This window comes from Solea solea, chromosome 4 (assembly GCF_958295425.1).
Source record: "Solea solea chromosome 4, fSolSol10.1, whole genome shotgun sequence".
Lineage (NCBI taxonomy): Eukaryota > Metazoa > Chordata > Actinopteri > Pleuronectiformes > Soleidae > Solea > Solea solea.
Genome location: NC_081137.1, coordinates 7,284,997 through 7,301,402, shown reverse-complemented (window position 1 = coordinate 7,301,402; position 16,406 = coordinate 7,284,997). Strand labels below are relative to the sequence as shown.

Here is a 16,406-nt window from a genome sequence, read left to right as displayed (position 1 = left end):
ACACGGAGCTGTGAAATCATACTGCCAACAATTGCCAGGTATTTCCCAGTTCTGGTCTCCATCGTGCCGCTAAACCCCCCCAAAAGTGCTGTTTTATGTTAAAATAAACATTTGGGCAAAGTTGGCCCTCACCTTTTGAAACATGGACGCACATGAAGTTTGTAACCGGTGGGGTCAGCAGCAGATGCATGTGGTCATATATGGACATATTGATGCTTCATTATCTCCTGGAGAGAATCTCTCTGTCCATCCCTTTTGTCCAGCAGAGGCCTGTTTGGACAGGACTAATGAAGACGTGAAAATTGAAATTGATTTTGTGACAGGAAGCGCTCTCTATGTGCTCGTGGGCTGTGTTTGGTCTCACATGTCAACTGCTTCTCGCGCTCGCCTGAAGAAAGTGTTAGAAGTTTCCGTTGTAAAGAATCAGAGGCATTGATCGCACCTTTTCCCTCACTTGCTTGAGCCCATTCGGGGTCACAAGAGACGAGAGGACGACCTGGGAAATACCCCCAGACTTTTCCCCCGTGCACTCGCAGTCAGGCACACTGCTATTCTTTTTGTTCACAACACCTTTTGCTGTCTCCATGGAAACATACACTCTGCATAGGATGTTATCTAGTGTCGTATAAATAAAGTGGAATGTTGTCCTCTGGGCTGTGATTGGCTGGCATCATCGCTGCCAACAAATCATCACTGCCTCTCAGTCAGGAACGTCATGACAGCTTAAGATTCCAAACCTGAAGTTGCAATTCATGCACAATAAATATTGCATTGAACATTACATTAAGTTTATTTTAAGACGGTAAAATAGTGTTTGTTTTGTTTAGATGATGACCTGAGTCGCACAACTGTCCAGTTGTCGACTTTGATGTTGTTTGGATAAGAAATGCTTGGGGTAAAATCGCTAAAAGAGCCGCAGGTGACTTTCTAAGCTGTCCAGGAGGAGAGCTCATGCGGTGCAGACAACAAGTGGGTTGTCGTGGCGGTGTGATTCAATCCTGCTGATAACGGAGAACTGTTATCTGCGCTTGTAAATTCTCAAGAGCTTGAGAAAGTGATGCAAAGTGATGCTGAAATCGTTGTGTTAGAGGAATCGCTGCAGTATGTGCAGGCTCTGATCAGTGGCATGATAAGGTTGAGTCGATGACATAACACAACGCAGCCGTGCCCTTTGAACCCCAACAGCTTCCCGTTTGTCAAATACACATGTTCCCCATCTGTCTGTGCGTGTGTCCCCTCGCCTGCTCCATTTTCCCCATCTTACCAAGACGGTGAGGGGGGTTAAGAGGGGAGGAGGGGGGGGTACAGGCAGCAGACTGACCTATTTCCCTCTCACTTCCCTGTCCTTATCCTTGTAGTAAGGCTTTGTGTGTGTGACCCTCACGAGACAATGGAGACCAGCGAGTCCTGAGCAGGGACCTGAAGTATGAGAGCTAGACAGAATTTGTTGACGGGAATAAAACACAAAAAAACAAACAGTGGGACTCAGAGAGAGTTCAGGCCGTCGCTCTAACCCGCAGAAAGCTAATGAGCGCTTCTGATGAATAGAGACTGGACCAGCAGATGGCTGCAGCCACATGGTCATTCACAGAAGATGGCCAACCATGCTTCATCTAATACACCTGCCACACAGCTCACTCTTGCTTTTATATTTGCACAGAAATGTGACGCACCGGGGCCATACAGCAGGAAAGAGGGGAAAGTTTTAGATTTCAGGTAGAGAGGGAGAGAAGAGTTCACAAGTGACACAAACTTGAGTTTCCAGTAAGAAATAATAATGAAAAGAAGAAGCAGTAAACATGTTCTTAAAATATAACTAGAGCAGGCATACATTTTATTAGATGACTGACTAAAATCTGTTTTTCCTTGTGTCCCTGCTCGAGCTGGTGAAAAAAGAATCTATGCCTTTAAAGTTCCTCATCAATATAGTATTCTGTGTACTTTGTTTTTCGAATCCAATCCCACTCCGCCTTCTTCTACTGTCGTAATCTCTCTCGTGCAGAAAAGACACTTCGACTGCGTGAACCGAGCGGCGTGTAGATGCTGAGTTATCAGGCCTTAATGTGAGCATGGATCGTAATGGGTGTCACCGGGTGGCGAGGTCACTTACAGGCGATGTTACAGATCAATCCTCTGCCCCCAGCCTCCCTGCTGGGAGTCAGCTGCTACAGCAGAGACACAATAATAGATTAAACACACACAGGCACGCACAGGCACACACAAATACACACAGGGGTTAATTGGGAACACGTGGGAAATGGCGGTGGACTCGGTCAATTGATAAGTTTGCAGTGTCTGATTATTATTCAGTTAATACAGCAAAGATATTCACCATACAGAAACATAAAAGTATCAGCTCAGATCTCTCTTTACTTCCATTCACTGGTTTAATAGAATAATCTATTTTATTTTATTTCTTGCTCAGACATTCAAAGCACTTGTGCAGCTCTTCTTTGCAGTGACTACAGAGTTAGTCATGAGGCTCCGTGCAGGTGCAGCAGTGAGCAGCGAGGTGACAAAGGCAGTGAGACCTCATGGCGAGCAGTGGTGTGTGAGAAGGACACAATGTGTGTTTGTAAATCTGTGCTAGTGCACTCCGAGCAGGGGTACATCAATGGATGCACTTGTCTGGGACACCGCGGACGCTTGTAAACACTGGTTTAACACAAACGCGCACACGCACGCACACACTCACACCTACAAAGCACACATGTCTACAAATGTGCTCTCTACACACACACACACACACGCGCACACAAACACACACTTGCCCCTTTTACCAGTAACACAAAAAAGCCATTTTCCGATTTAACGGGAACCTGCTTCATTAAACATTAACTCGTGCTACATTAAGGCTACACTCTGCTCTGCTGTGCTCTGATGGGCGACTGCTACGTTGTGCTTTGGCTGCCTGGGTGCAGCAGGACCGAGGCGGACAGGGAGGTTCATGGAAACTGAACCCAGGGACTGTCGGGCCTCCATCACCCCCAAACTCGGGCTACATCATATGGCTGAGGGTGCTGCTTATTATTATATCCTTACATAAGCAGACATATGGCAGTAACACCAGTGCTCAACAATGAGCAGCTCTGTGTGAACGGCATGAGAAAATAACACGGAAATATGAAAATCAGTTACTAACAGTTGTTTTTAAAAACTTGATAATGTGATGCACAATAAGACCATTTATACTCATTATGCATACTTTATCGATCCCTTTTCAGTAGTGTGTAATTTTCTTGATAGTGGTTTTCTATTGTAATCGCCTCCGACCACTAGCTGGCAGCAGCCATACTTAACTATCTCACCCTCCTTCTATTCCTTGTTTTTGCCTATAACATTGTTATTTTCACTGTGACATATAGAAAAAGAGATGTATTTGTTTGTGGGGTGTTGCAATAATATGGCCTTGCTTATCCCAGCGTATCGCAATATTTTCTATCATCACTGTGCATCACATACATATGTCCTCCTCTCACCATATTCTTGCCCACTGCAGCGCTTCAAAAGCATTGTTTTGCCACATAGTTTGATCTAATTTGTCAAATACCTGTTGTTGTATTGTGATTCTGATCATTTTGCAGGTTGATTGTGCTGACCTGGTTGTTGTACCGGTTGCTCCACTGTCTGTCTGTCTGTCTGTCTGTCTGTTCGTCTGTTCCACCTTCACTTCCTTTGGATGCTTTTGCCCCGTCCACATTTTTGCCCCAGTGTGCTGAGAGTGACTGAGAGCAGTGCAGGAGCAGATGGGGGAGGCTGGCAGCCATCTTTTACTCAGTTAGGTTGAGTAGGCACGTGGGTGGGTGTGTTAATTAGCACAAACAAGTATGTGTGTGAGTGTGTGTGTGTGTGTGTGTGTGTGGATGCGTATTGCCCTTGTGTGCAAGGGGCACAATAGACATAATTATCTCTGCTTGAGAGGCCCAGTTGCAGGAGCGTGTATGGGCGGGGTGGGGGGGGCAGGCGTTTGGAGGCGGACTTCAACAATGGCCCGACCATAGGCTTTGTGTGTACAGAGCAGAGGGCTGACAAGTGTCGGCTATTATTGACTATTTACACACTACTACACACGCCTGCTCACGTGCACCTGACACAGAAATGTACACACACTATAGCTGCCACTGGCACTCTCTCTTGCCGTATTTCTCATCACACATCTCTATCACACACACACACACACACACACACACAGAGGGAGAGAGAGAGAGAGAGACATGTAGTATAAGCACATCCATCAGTGTATCAGTGTCAATCAGTGAAAGAGGGAGAGATGGGAAAACCCCTGCGAGCACGTCATCCTGACAGAAAGCTGGCCACTGTGTCACCCTACAAGACATGGTGTGTGTGTGTGTGTGTGTGTTCTTTTATGGATATCTTTGTGGGGACCAAAAAAACCTACCTAGGTAGTGAGGACATTTTGGAAAAGTGAGGACATTTTGTCTGGTCCTCACGTTCTGTCACCCCTTAATAGGGTGAGGGTTGGGTATTAACTGGTTATGGTTAAAGTTAGAAATCGTGTGTGTGTGTGTGTGTGTGTGTGTGTGTGTGTGTGTGAATACAACCACTACAAGTGGGACACAGAGAGGACTTCACAGATAAGAGTATAGTTGCACATGGGATGATGTGAAAATGTCCTGCCCAGATTATCCTAATTAAAAAGTAATTGTGATCATGATATTATTGTTGTAATTGCAACATGTGCGTCAAATGTGTTTTTCTTAGCTTGACTTATTAAAATAACATGACAGTAACATTACTCATGTTACATGTCCACAATTTTCAATCCTTTTTACAAATTAAAAACAAGCATCTGAAATAAGATATTTAAAAATATGAGGCGAAAAGTGCAGGGCGCATAAATGACTGGGCATGTATTGTGTTGATCGCAAATCTTTTTCTAGTCAGTCATGCAAAATATTGCTGATTACTGATGAGTGGAAATTCCCAACATTTAACTAGTTGTGAGAAAGACCGTGTTTTTATTTGTTTCTTCCATCTTAAAAATCTTTTGTTTTTTTAATAGAATGAAAAATAATACAACTCTTTTTTTCCCTTGTACATTCCATGTTTTCGACAAAAGTCTGTCCCTGTCTTAGAATTATTATTATTATTATTATTATTATTATTATAAATGCATCCACATAATGAATCTCTTAGCGATCTATACGTACTCATGATTCCAATTCATTTCAACACAATTAATATATTAATATGCAATTACTGTTTTCATCATGTTATCAGACAAGTGTAATTATGTGTCACTCTCTGGCTCTGTCGTAAAGGATAGGTGTTAATCTGCATGTTGAACCACATCCTGAACCATGATGAAAGTGAGAGCATGAGGCTTGTGTCAAGGCTTAGAGACAAGAGTCGGGAGGTTAATCTGGTCTGGATTGGGCTAAGAAATAGGATTTGAGTAAAGAGGTTTTATCAGTTTTCTCTTTCTTCCTCTCTTCCACTCTTTTGTTTAGGCTGAAGAGAGAGGGGGATTAGTGTGAGGAGATTACGGCAGGCTCTACCAAGAAATTATATTTGAGGAATGCTTATTTACACTGGACAGTTTGCATCAGTGGCATAAAGTTTGTCTCAGATTTTCCAGATTTTTTTGTCTCGTGGAACACAGAGATTTGGACAATGGATTTGTGTGCATGTGGTTGTCTCTCAGGATGTCCTGAGAGAATTGTTTTCAATTTTGCATAGATAGATAGATAGATAGATACAGTAGATAGCTTTCACATTATAATGATATTAAGTTGTTTCTGTTTTTCACTGGCTCCTTGTCAGGAGACATGAGCGTGGATCGACTGAGATCTCTGGTGACTGGTGGTCATCCCACAGTGCCATGTTCCTACATGACCCCTCAATTAGACCTATTGATCTGCCTCAGCATTAGCTGTCCAAACACACACAAAGGTCAGACCCACATGCAGGCCATGATTGACTGCAGGCTGGTTTAAAAAAACGCTGCTTCGAGGTCAATGTGACAAAAGTCGGAGGAACAGACTCGGCTGCCGTTTGTGGATTATGCATGGTAAAAAGCTATGTGTAAGCAATTCAATAATTCAACATGTTTACAGGCTCACAGTTGTTTACGCCTTTTGTTTCTTCGCACAGTAGAAATTCGGTTAGACTGCGTATACAGTTGGCACACTGCCGTATTTTCTCTTTCTGCTGAAGACATGTGTGACGATAGCGTTTCAGAAGTGACCGCAAGTGAATTTTCAACTCACTGATTATTTATTGACTGAGTGACCAATATATCTCTGAATTTGCCATGAGAGGACCACACAGGTAGTATTTCTTCATGCTTTCCTGGATTAGCTCAGCTCTTGTAAAATGACAACACATTTTAAAAGAGACTGGGCAGAAACTCTTCCTGCTTCACAGTGAAGTGTCCAATTTAAACTGTGGACGTTGTAATGTCATTAACCCTTTAACACCTAAGCCGCAAAATATCCGTCTGGACTTTGTTTTGCTTATTTTAACCATAAAAGGGTGAGAAAATGTGCTTTTGGCCATTTTTCCAGAGTAACTTTCAATATCTGTCAGTTATTTACAATTTACTGCATGTTAAAGTAGCGTATTATACGGTGGCCCTGAAGGTCAAAACAAATTTAAAAAACGCATCACAAAATGATGTTTTTTGATTTGCATTTGTGTTTTGACCTTCAGGGCAACCGTAGTATTAACAATTTAAAATGAAAAAAAATACAAATTTAGTTGTACACGAACACCAGAGTTTGTGTGTTAAATTTAAAATTTGAACAGTTTAATACATATTCAATGTCTCAATGACCAAAAAAAGGGAACTACAGTATGTGCTGCCATTTTTCCCACTTTTTCCCTTTCTGGCGACAAAGACGCTGGGTGAAATTACTGTAATAACCACATGTTGGTTTTTGACATGCAACTTCTTTTTCCAATTGCACAAACCGTGTCGAGTAATTACGGTAAATGCAATGTGTCGTCTGCGATGTGCTTGGTGTTTAAGGATTAAATACGATGCAATTTTGCTTGAACATGTTTTGCTTCAGATCAATGCATTTGGGAGGGAAATATTCTTACTGTTGTCATTAGCAGTGCTAGTATTGGTCAGCATTAGTATTAATATGAAGGAGGATTTGAATAGATAACACAAAAATGTGTTAATTATGGGCTACAGTCTTCAGTAAATGAGTAAATGACTATTTGACCTTTACCCTCAGAATGTTATTGTGCAGCGACAGCAACTAGTGAGTGACAAAACAGATCATGTGACTCCTGACGTTCATATTGATGATGTGGATTTCTGTGCTTGAACTTTGGTTAAATGTGAGATTTGGTGTATTTATAGTCATTTGGCATGAAGGGATTTCAACAATCCTTTCTGGTAAACACTGTACATGTATGCATGTGTGTGTAGCTATAGTTAAGCTCTCTCTCTCTGTCTCTCTCGGTCTCTCTCGGTCTCTCTCTGTCCCTGCTGGACAGTGACACTCCTCTGCCACCAGCACTCTAATAGGGAGGGACCAGGCCGCTCACTCAGTGCCACTAATGCAGCTCACTGCCCCGGGCTATGGGCTAAGCTGGAGTACACTGCATCACAGACACACACACACACACACACACACACAGACACACACACACACACACCGTGTATATAAAACTCTGTCTCTTATCTGCAGCCAGCGAAGTCAAAACAAGGTGGAGGGGCGAGGGATTTTCGCCTCTGGATGTTTACTTTGACCGAGCGACATTTTCTAAAGAACTGAGTTACTTTGGTGTTTAAGTGTGAAGAAGTTAACAGTTAAATGTGAGTTAATGGGAAATCCACTAGAGGGTAGGGTTTTTGGACCATGGTGGCATGGTGCAAGTATATATATATATATATGTGTGTGTGTGTGTGTGTGTGTGTTTCTTTCTCTCGAGACTCTCATTATCACTGCTGTCCCAGATGTCACCAAGCACATGAAACACACGTCATGAATAATGGAGTCCTATTTCTACATTTCTCCCCGTTTCTCTCCTACACTCCCATCATCTTTCCCTCCGTCCCTCGTCTTCCTCTGATGCTTTCTACTGATGCTTAATCTCCTCGGCGCTGTCTCTCTATCTGAGATGGTCCATTTAGCTTTATGCAGCGTCGCCGGGGCCTGTCTGGTTAGGACGGCTTTATGGGGGGGAACGCGGCGTCTCCGCAGTGTTGTGTTGAGTTATATCCACGCAAACGACATCTTTTGCATATGATCGGTTTTATTCCTGCCCCGTTCCGCCTGCTCCCCTCCCCCAGTGTTTGCTGTTTAAAGTTACACAGGCCAAATTGGGACAGCGCAGTCATCTGGAGCAGAAGAGACGCGGTCCCATCACAGTGACGACCACACTCTCTCTGTCTCGTCCTCCACCTTCGTCGTCTCCTCCTCACCTCCGTCCAAATTCCAAAACGTCCTCTCTAACGCAGCAGTGAAGCCGGAGAGGTCAGGGGAGAGAGGGAGAATATGATTGAAAGATGAGGTAAGCAGTCAGAATTGGTTCGGAGAGAGGACAGCAGTTAGGATTAGACAGTGAAGCGTGGCTTTTTAATGAAAACATGACAGAGCTGCAGCTCCTTCAACGTCCTGCTTCGTCCCAGAAAACGAACACTCACCAGAAAAGAAACCAAAGATCTATATGCCAATATTCACACACTGTACGTACAATATTTACCACATGGTACACTGCCTTTTAGACTTGCTCTGTTTTGAACAATCTGCTCATGTTAACAAAGTCCCTTTTTACACCAGAGCTGCGGTTGTTACACATTAGCCGTGCCAATAAAACCTGCTTTGAATGGGAATCGAAGGGAGTTAAGAGGCAGCTATTCATAGATGTTAAGTAAGTGTGCAGCGGAATAAAAGCCAGGAAAGTGTATATATTTAATTGGCTGACACCTGCTTCTACTTGGACTTTTTAATGTACACAGCAGCGAGAGGGAGAAGAGAGCAAAGGGAGGGTTGAGTGGGCTCTTGCTTTGAATACAGATGCAACACCCCCTTTTTTTGAATAAAGGTTTGAAAGGAGGAGAGAACACAGACACGGACTGTTATCTCCTCCACAGTTTACCCTGCGTTTTACCCTTTGCTTTTCCCCCTTTTGCTGCCTCTTCTCTCCATTCTCCCTCTAAATCAAGTCAGTCTGTCCAGTGCTGCTGATTTTCTTTCAGTCCTCAGTGCTAATTTTAATGCATAGTTTATAATTTTTTTTTTTTTTTCTGCTTTGCAGCAGGGACATTTTTCTTGTCCTATTTTAAGCCCAGTAGGTGTTTTTTTTGCATGTGTGTGTGTGTTGTTTTCTGGCATGTCTGCATTTGTGAGCACCGAGCATATTCCAGCACAGCAGAGAATATCTCTGGAATCTACTAAGTTGTTTTTTTTTTTTGTTTTTTTTTTCTGTTTTTCTGTCTTTTTCTTTGTGTGACAGTCACAAGCCTTTGATCCACTCCTCCTCCTCCCCCTCCTCCTCCCCCCTCCTCCTCTCACTCTTCACCTCCTTTCAAATTCTTCTTTGCAACTTGCAGTCGAAACAATACTTTAAGGCAGACGTACAGAATGCAGCTTTTCTAGTGACATACTTTCCGAATGTAAATGTAAAGTCAGGCTGTAAAATCAATTCATTTGCATAATAATAATAATAACTGACTTAATATTGATATTGATGTTGACGTTGACATCATCGTTCTTCTGTTTTCTACATTTTCTGGACTCGATTAACTGAGGAAATGATCGACAGATGAATCGATGATGGAAATAATCATGTTCATCACAGCATTTGTGTTCATGAAAAACACTGATGCAGGTGAACTGCCGTTATTAGTTATAGTAATGTTACAAAAATGTGTTACTAATGTTAAAAAATACTTTTACTTGATGTTTTCAACTTACAGAAACATGTTAATATCATTATAATAACATTACTTAGTTTGACAAAAATGTTTTAAGTTATGAAAAAAATGACTCATGTTGCTAATTAAACCTGATCTTTAGTGAACATTTTAAAGTGGAGACAAGAATCTAAACTGGGATGTTATAAGTAATGAATGCCCTGGAAAGATGCAGGTGCCTCATTTGGCATTCATTCCCAATTATCCCAGTAATGGAAATGAACATACATAATAATGAAATTGTTAATTACAAATGGAGAATGAAGATTTCATTTGTATTCTTCAAATGGAAAAAACACACACAGGCCAGTGTGTAATCCTTTATATTGTGTCATAAAAATCAACATGCACATACTGTAAATTAGATTAAACGGAAATGTCTCTGACTTTATTTCACTTGTGGAAGAGGGAAACCTCTGACCCTCCGTTGCTTTGGCACATGTTCTCCTCGTGTTAGTTCACCGACACAATAATGAGCAGTGAAAATGCACTCGAACAGTTTAAACTGGAGAAACCCCTTCAAGGCAAGGAACCCCTGCCTTTGACCATCGACAGTGTTGGAGGAAAGAACGACTCCAGGGATGAGATTGTAGTGATCCGTCAGGAGGAAAACAGGGTTGTGAATTTGATAGCTCATTAGCCTTTTCCAAACTGATTATATATGAGGGTCCATACTGGGAACTCCCATAGGAAGAGGAGCATTGAGTGCAGAATATTTGTGCGGTTAGGTTTTAGTTTTCTCTTACACACGGGGAGATGCGGGATGTTGGACACAATCCTGTGAAGCATGTAGGTCAGATTATCCTCCAAGAGTGAAATTAGTTTCCTATTGAGTACAGGTTATAGTTTCTGAACTTTGTATAGAACTGCTAATGGGGAGTTAAGCTTAAACTTAACTTAACTTAAAACAGAGGCCGACAAAGTGGGAAAAGTGGGATTTCCTTATTTTTTTTAACATTAATTTCACTCTGCGCGACAGAGGGTTTTGCGGTTCCTTCCTTGATGATTGTAAACACGCTGCACTTTAATAATTGCTGGAACTACGCTGTATTCATAACAGGGTGGCAGCGAGAAGACCCTAGCAACAGGGAGAGGATGAAGAAACCGTGAGAGTGCGAGGGAGGGAGGGAGAAAGATGCAGAACATCAATAAATAATGGCCCCACTGAGGAGGTGGAAATATGGGCCTCGTTATCTTTGCGCCGACGCCTTCATTTGCATGTGAGAAAATGAGGCTGCTACTAACTCACACACACACACACATATAGACACATATGTATATATCCACACAGGCTACAGTATATATCCTATTTATAGACCCTGTCAAGCCTTTATTTTTTCCCCTATTCTCTCTTTCACACATATTTACACATCCATTATTTTCCTTTTCTATCCTCCTCTTTGGAATTTATCGTGGCAGTAGGTCTGGTCTGTTGTATGACTGTGAGGCTGCAGGCGTTTTGTTGGATTAAAAAAAATAAAGAAATAAAATGAATGAAAACACGTAAGAGGTTCGCCGAGGACATGCGGTACAACTAGTCTAAGTAATGCCTCTTTTTCAGTATATTCAATATTTAGTCCTATAAATTGAAAACAAATCTGAAGATCTTGAATTGTATGGACATTTATACGTCATTTTATTTGTATCTTAAAAGTTTGAGCGTGACTTAAAACACATTTAGCAAGAACCCTTTCTTATCCTCATCATACACTTAAAAACAGAGATTAAAATAGAGATTAAAAACATATTTTCCGTGAATGCTTCTCCACTAATTTATAGTTTATTGTGATTTATTTATGGCTTTGCTTTCTAACGTGTGTTCACATTAGTTTTAGTAGTTAGTTTAGTTGTTAAGCTGTTGATAGAGATCTGATCCCTGGTCAACACAGGTTTTTATTCAATGGTACAATTTGTACGTTCATATGTCTTTTCCAGAAAAGGATAATTAAAAAAAACAAAAACATGAATATTTATGAAGTAACTCGACCAATTACTTAATAAAGAAAAACAATGTACAGAATATTCCCCAATAGAGATACCAACACACTATAGTAATAAATGAAGATGGCTGAGTTGAAAAAATAATTATGTAACACCAACTGCTCCACCATATTGCCATTCAGAGTGCCTGCATGCATGCACGTCTGCATGTTTTGCTGCAGCTGTGTGTGTGTGTGTGTGTGTGAGTGGGTGCAGATGCACATTGACTCTGTTTCTTGTTATCTAGTCAAGTCAGCATGAATAAAAGCTGAGGGAGCACAGTGATTTGGTAATTAATATTTTACTCTGTCTGCCACTTTGCTTAGAGACCGAGAGCAAGAGAGCTGAGAGAAAAACAGAGGGGAACAGGGGGTGAGACAGGCGGCAGCGCGCTTCACACAAAGAGTCGACTAAACATAGACTGAAGGTTAAACCGCTGCATTAAACTGGACAGACAGGGAGGGGAAACGTGCATGTATATATACTGTGTATCGCATGTGGCTTCAGAGGCTGAAGATTGGATGAATTCAGCCCAGTATACTGAAGACAGAACGTGTGGCTTTGACAGATCCAGCTGACTCTCTCTCTCTCTGTGTGTGTGTGTGTGTGTGGGCCTTTGTCAGAGTGTTGTGACAGGCGACGCGTCGGTTTTGTGGGAGTAGCAGTCTTAAAGTGCTGATTATCCTGTAAAGGCTTCATTTTGGGGGGCAAACAAAGGCTACTGCCAAATTGCAGGCTTTGCCTCCTCTTAGGTCACACACTATATTCCGTGCATGCACACGCGCGCGCACACACACACACAGTCTGTAACTGCTACCTTCAACACCGCCGCATACGCAAGACCCCGGCAAAACGTTGATAATGCTAAACACAGGTGCGTGTGAATGCAACAAATCTACCTGTTTGCTTGTCTCTCTGATCCTGAAAGACACCAGGGAACTGCTGCATGTCAATTATAATGGTAACAGTGATAGTGGAGTAAAAGGAGATCATTTCCAGGTAATAAGGTGGTCAATCCGACCTCCTTTATGTCCCATACATTTTTTCCATCGCTTTTACCAGGCTATTACTTGGTTATTTCTATAAAAAGAAGACGTATTACCATGATTTCACTTCCCTATTACAAATGACATATTGCTACTGTACTGCAGTAAGAAAAACCTCTTAGTTAGAGCTGAAAAACAAATAGCAAATAACACAACGGGATCAATGTTGCCGTTTTGTAAAGTTTAGTCTTTCTTTTTCTGATTGTTTAATGTTGTGTAAAGCCAATTTTATCAAACCGTAATACATGAATGAATAACATATGACACTATATGTAAGTTCTCGTCTTTGCATTAGAGTATAGTAATATTTGGATGGTATTCCGTATGGTGACGCTTCATCTTGTGTTGAAGCTATAGCGCCCCCTGTGACCCTGTGGTAGAAAACGAATGAGTGAATGAATGAAATCGGGATCACAATATTTGATTTGATATTCAGCCCTATTTTAGTCATGATCTCCACTTGTGGTTACCACATTTGGAAGTTTTTGAGGGCGCAAAGTAACATTTCCATGGCTTGGTGATGGTAGTTTGGCACATAAGCGTTTTACATTGTGCATAAAAGGTCTATTAATCTTTTGTCTGCTCCATCTACGGGTGGCGTAAATGACCGCTGTGTGTCCTCAAAGCCTTGAAACAGTGCCAGGTTTTCGGGAGGCGAGCGTTTTCAGGCAGGTAGTGCCAACTGTTCCGGCTGCTGTTTGCTCTGCGCACAATATGGTTTTTGCAATGAGCGCAAAAGCTTTGTACTGTAATCATCTCTCTCTTGTTTTCCTTTGGGGGTGTTAACAGTCCCCTCTGCTGAAACGTGTGTTCCTCAGGTAACAGGTTCTCGCTCACGTCCTTCGGAGCGCTTTACATCTCCGACGTTCAGAAGGAGGACGCCCTCTCGACGTACCGCTGCATCACCAAACACAAGTACAGCGGCGAGACGCGGCAAAGCAATGGCGCCAGGCTCTCCGTGATGGGTGAGCAGGTTTTCTGTTATCACTTCATTCACACCCCTTCGATGTTTCTTGCTGTCTTGACAAAAGTGAATCATGTCTTTCATCAACTAGACCCCAACGAGTCCTCGCCCACCATCCTGGACAGCTTCCAAGCAGGGGAGGTGTACGCGGGCCAGAGCATTGAGCTTCCCTGCACAGCGGGAGGTTACCCAAGCCCTACCGTGCGCTGGCTGAAGGATGGCCGCCCGCTGCCCTCAGATGCCCGCTGGACACGGCGTTTGACAGGGTTGACCATCAGCGACCTGAGGCAAGAGGACAGCGGCAGCTACGCCTGCGAGGTCACAAACAGTTTTGGCTCAAAGGAGGTGTCTGGACAGCTTCACGTTATAGGTGTGTGAGCACGCGCATTAGCAATACATCCTGACAGACTCCCACACTGTCTCTTCACTGAGTCACCCTGGTGGACAGACAGATTCATAAAAATGTCTTCCTTTTTTTTTTTGGTTCGAGGCGCACACAGAAAGTCACACCTAGAGTGTGTCAGTAACAAATGTGTGCGCGCGATGTGTCGCGCGATGCCCCGTCACATCAAGCCTCAGAAACAGAGACGGCGCGGTAATTCGCCGGGACTGAATCCATAACCCGGCTGCCAGCACCGCTCACCGTCAGGGAGAAGAGAGGGTGAAGAAGACGGAGATAAAGACGCGGGGGTCACAGAGGGGGCGATCAGACAGCCAGACAGTGCTGGAATGACATTATCTACAATGTTATAACAAGATAATAAGACTGGCAGAGACAAATGTACATTGTGTTGTGGATACAAAGAAACAAAGAGCAGAGGAAGGCGAGACAGAGGGAGAGAATAGAGAGGCGGTCGGCTTTGCCAGTGGGCACATCATGGCAGCACACTCTGTGACTCTGACAGGGTGGTGGGGGGAGGCACAGCATTGCCCCCCAGCATACACCACCAGCTGCCTTATTGCTCACTGACATTTGCACACACATCCATGTGTGTGTGTGTGTGTGTGTGTGTCTCTCACACACACACACACACACACACCACGGTGGACAGAGATGTGAAGAGATATCTCCAGCTGCTTTTTTAATGAGTGTGTCAAACTGATTGAGTCACCACCGCTGATTGTACTCTCTCTTTCTCCCCAGCTATACGATTTCAGAGTCCTTAAAAAAGGCTAGAAATGTTTGTTTATATATTGATTAATAAATCATTCAGGGTTTTTTTTGCCCTTTCATTTGTAAAGCCTTAACATACAAGTTATTAATCACCAATATAATGATCAGTAATAAGAAGTAATAAAAAGACAATGTGGTTATACAGGTATACAAACTCCAGACGTGCTTGGTTTAAACGTACATGCAGACATGTTTTCTGACGTCCTTGATCCTTCTCTCAGATCCTCTGCGAGTGACCTTGTCCCCTAAGAATCTGAAAACGGGCATCAGCAGCACACTCTTCTTCACCTGCACTGTGGAGGGCTCTCCGGAATACACCATCTCCTGGTACAGAAACACCGAGCCCATCGTCCCCGACCAGCACATCTCCATCCAGGGGCAACACAACGACACGCTGCAGATCACCGCAGCGCAGAAGTTCCACTCCGGGGCCTACCAGTGCTTCGCCTCCCGAAAGGGTCTCACTGCTCAGGACTTTTCCATTATTCTGCTCGAGGGTATGTAGACAGAGATGGTCAAAGAAGTACACATCATCAGAGTCACAGCAGGTTTTTAATGACAGCACTGTTACTATGGTCTTTAAAATTGAAGCTCTACTCCTGTTTAAACTGTTAGTTCAAATCCCTTCAACATACATGATCAGTAGGACATCGTGGATTATTTTTGCCACAGAACAAATTATTTAACTTCTTCATCAATCCATGTCTTTTCCGCAGATGGTACCCCTCGTATTGTGGCTTCCTTCAGCGAGCGGGTGGTGAACCCCGGCGAGCCCTTCTCCCTCAAATGTTCGGCCAAAGGAGCCCCGCCTCCCTCCATCACCTGGACGCTGGACGACGAGCCCGTGGTGCGAGACTCCACCTACAAGACCAGCCAGTACACGCTGTCGGACGGGCTGACGGTGTCGCACGTCAACGTCAGCAGCCCGCTCATACGAGATGGAGGAGTGTATCGCTGCGTTGCACGCAACTCGGCCGGTAGCGCAGAGTACCAAGCGCGCATAAACGTAAGAGGTGCCTGTCTGCTTTTCAATATAAATGCACTCTACACCTGACTCCATATAAACACACAGGGGCTATTAATATCTATCTATCTATCTATCTATCTATCTATCTATCTATCTATCTATCTGTCTATCTATCTATCTATCTATCTATCTATCTATCTATCTATCTATCTATCTATCTATCTATCCTTATCTTTTAAAGATACACTGATGTAGTCAGTATATTGATAATCAACAAATATCAACACTCAGGTTGCAGTAAAGGGAGCACAACTAACCTCCCTCTCCACCTGTCAACTTGCCCCGATCACTCTATCCCTCAACCTTTATCTCTTCACCTC

At 43.1% G+C, this 16,406-nt stretch overlaps 1 protein-coding gene across 5 annotated transcripts in view; it reads left to right on the top strand.

The window, feature by feature from the left end:
- The window catches only part of LOC131458309 (cell adhesion molecule DSCAML1-like), a 50,550-nt gene that overhangs the window by 14,402 nt on the left and 19,742 nt on the right, over positions 1-16,406 (top strand). For 4 of the 5 annotated variants that reach the window (XM_058627313.1, XM_058627312.1, XM_058627311.1 and 1 more), the window contains exons 4-7: positions 13,740-13,886; positions 13,977-14,255; positions 15,281-15,556; positions 15,776-16,072. In XM_058627313.1, the coding sequence (XP_058483296.1) occupies positions 13,740-13,886; positions 13,977-14,255; positions 15,281-15,556; positions 15,776-16,072 (999 nt within the window). The remainder of the gene's footprint in view (positions 1-13,739; positions 13,887-13,976; positions 14,256-15,280; positions 15,557-15,775; positions 16,073-16,406) is intronic. The other variant, XM_058627315.1, reaches the window with a different exon arrangement.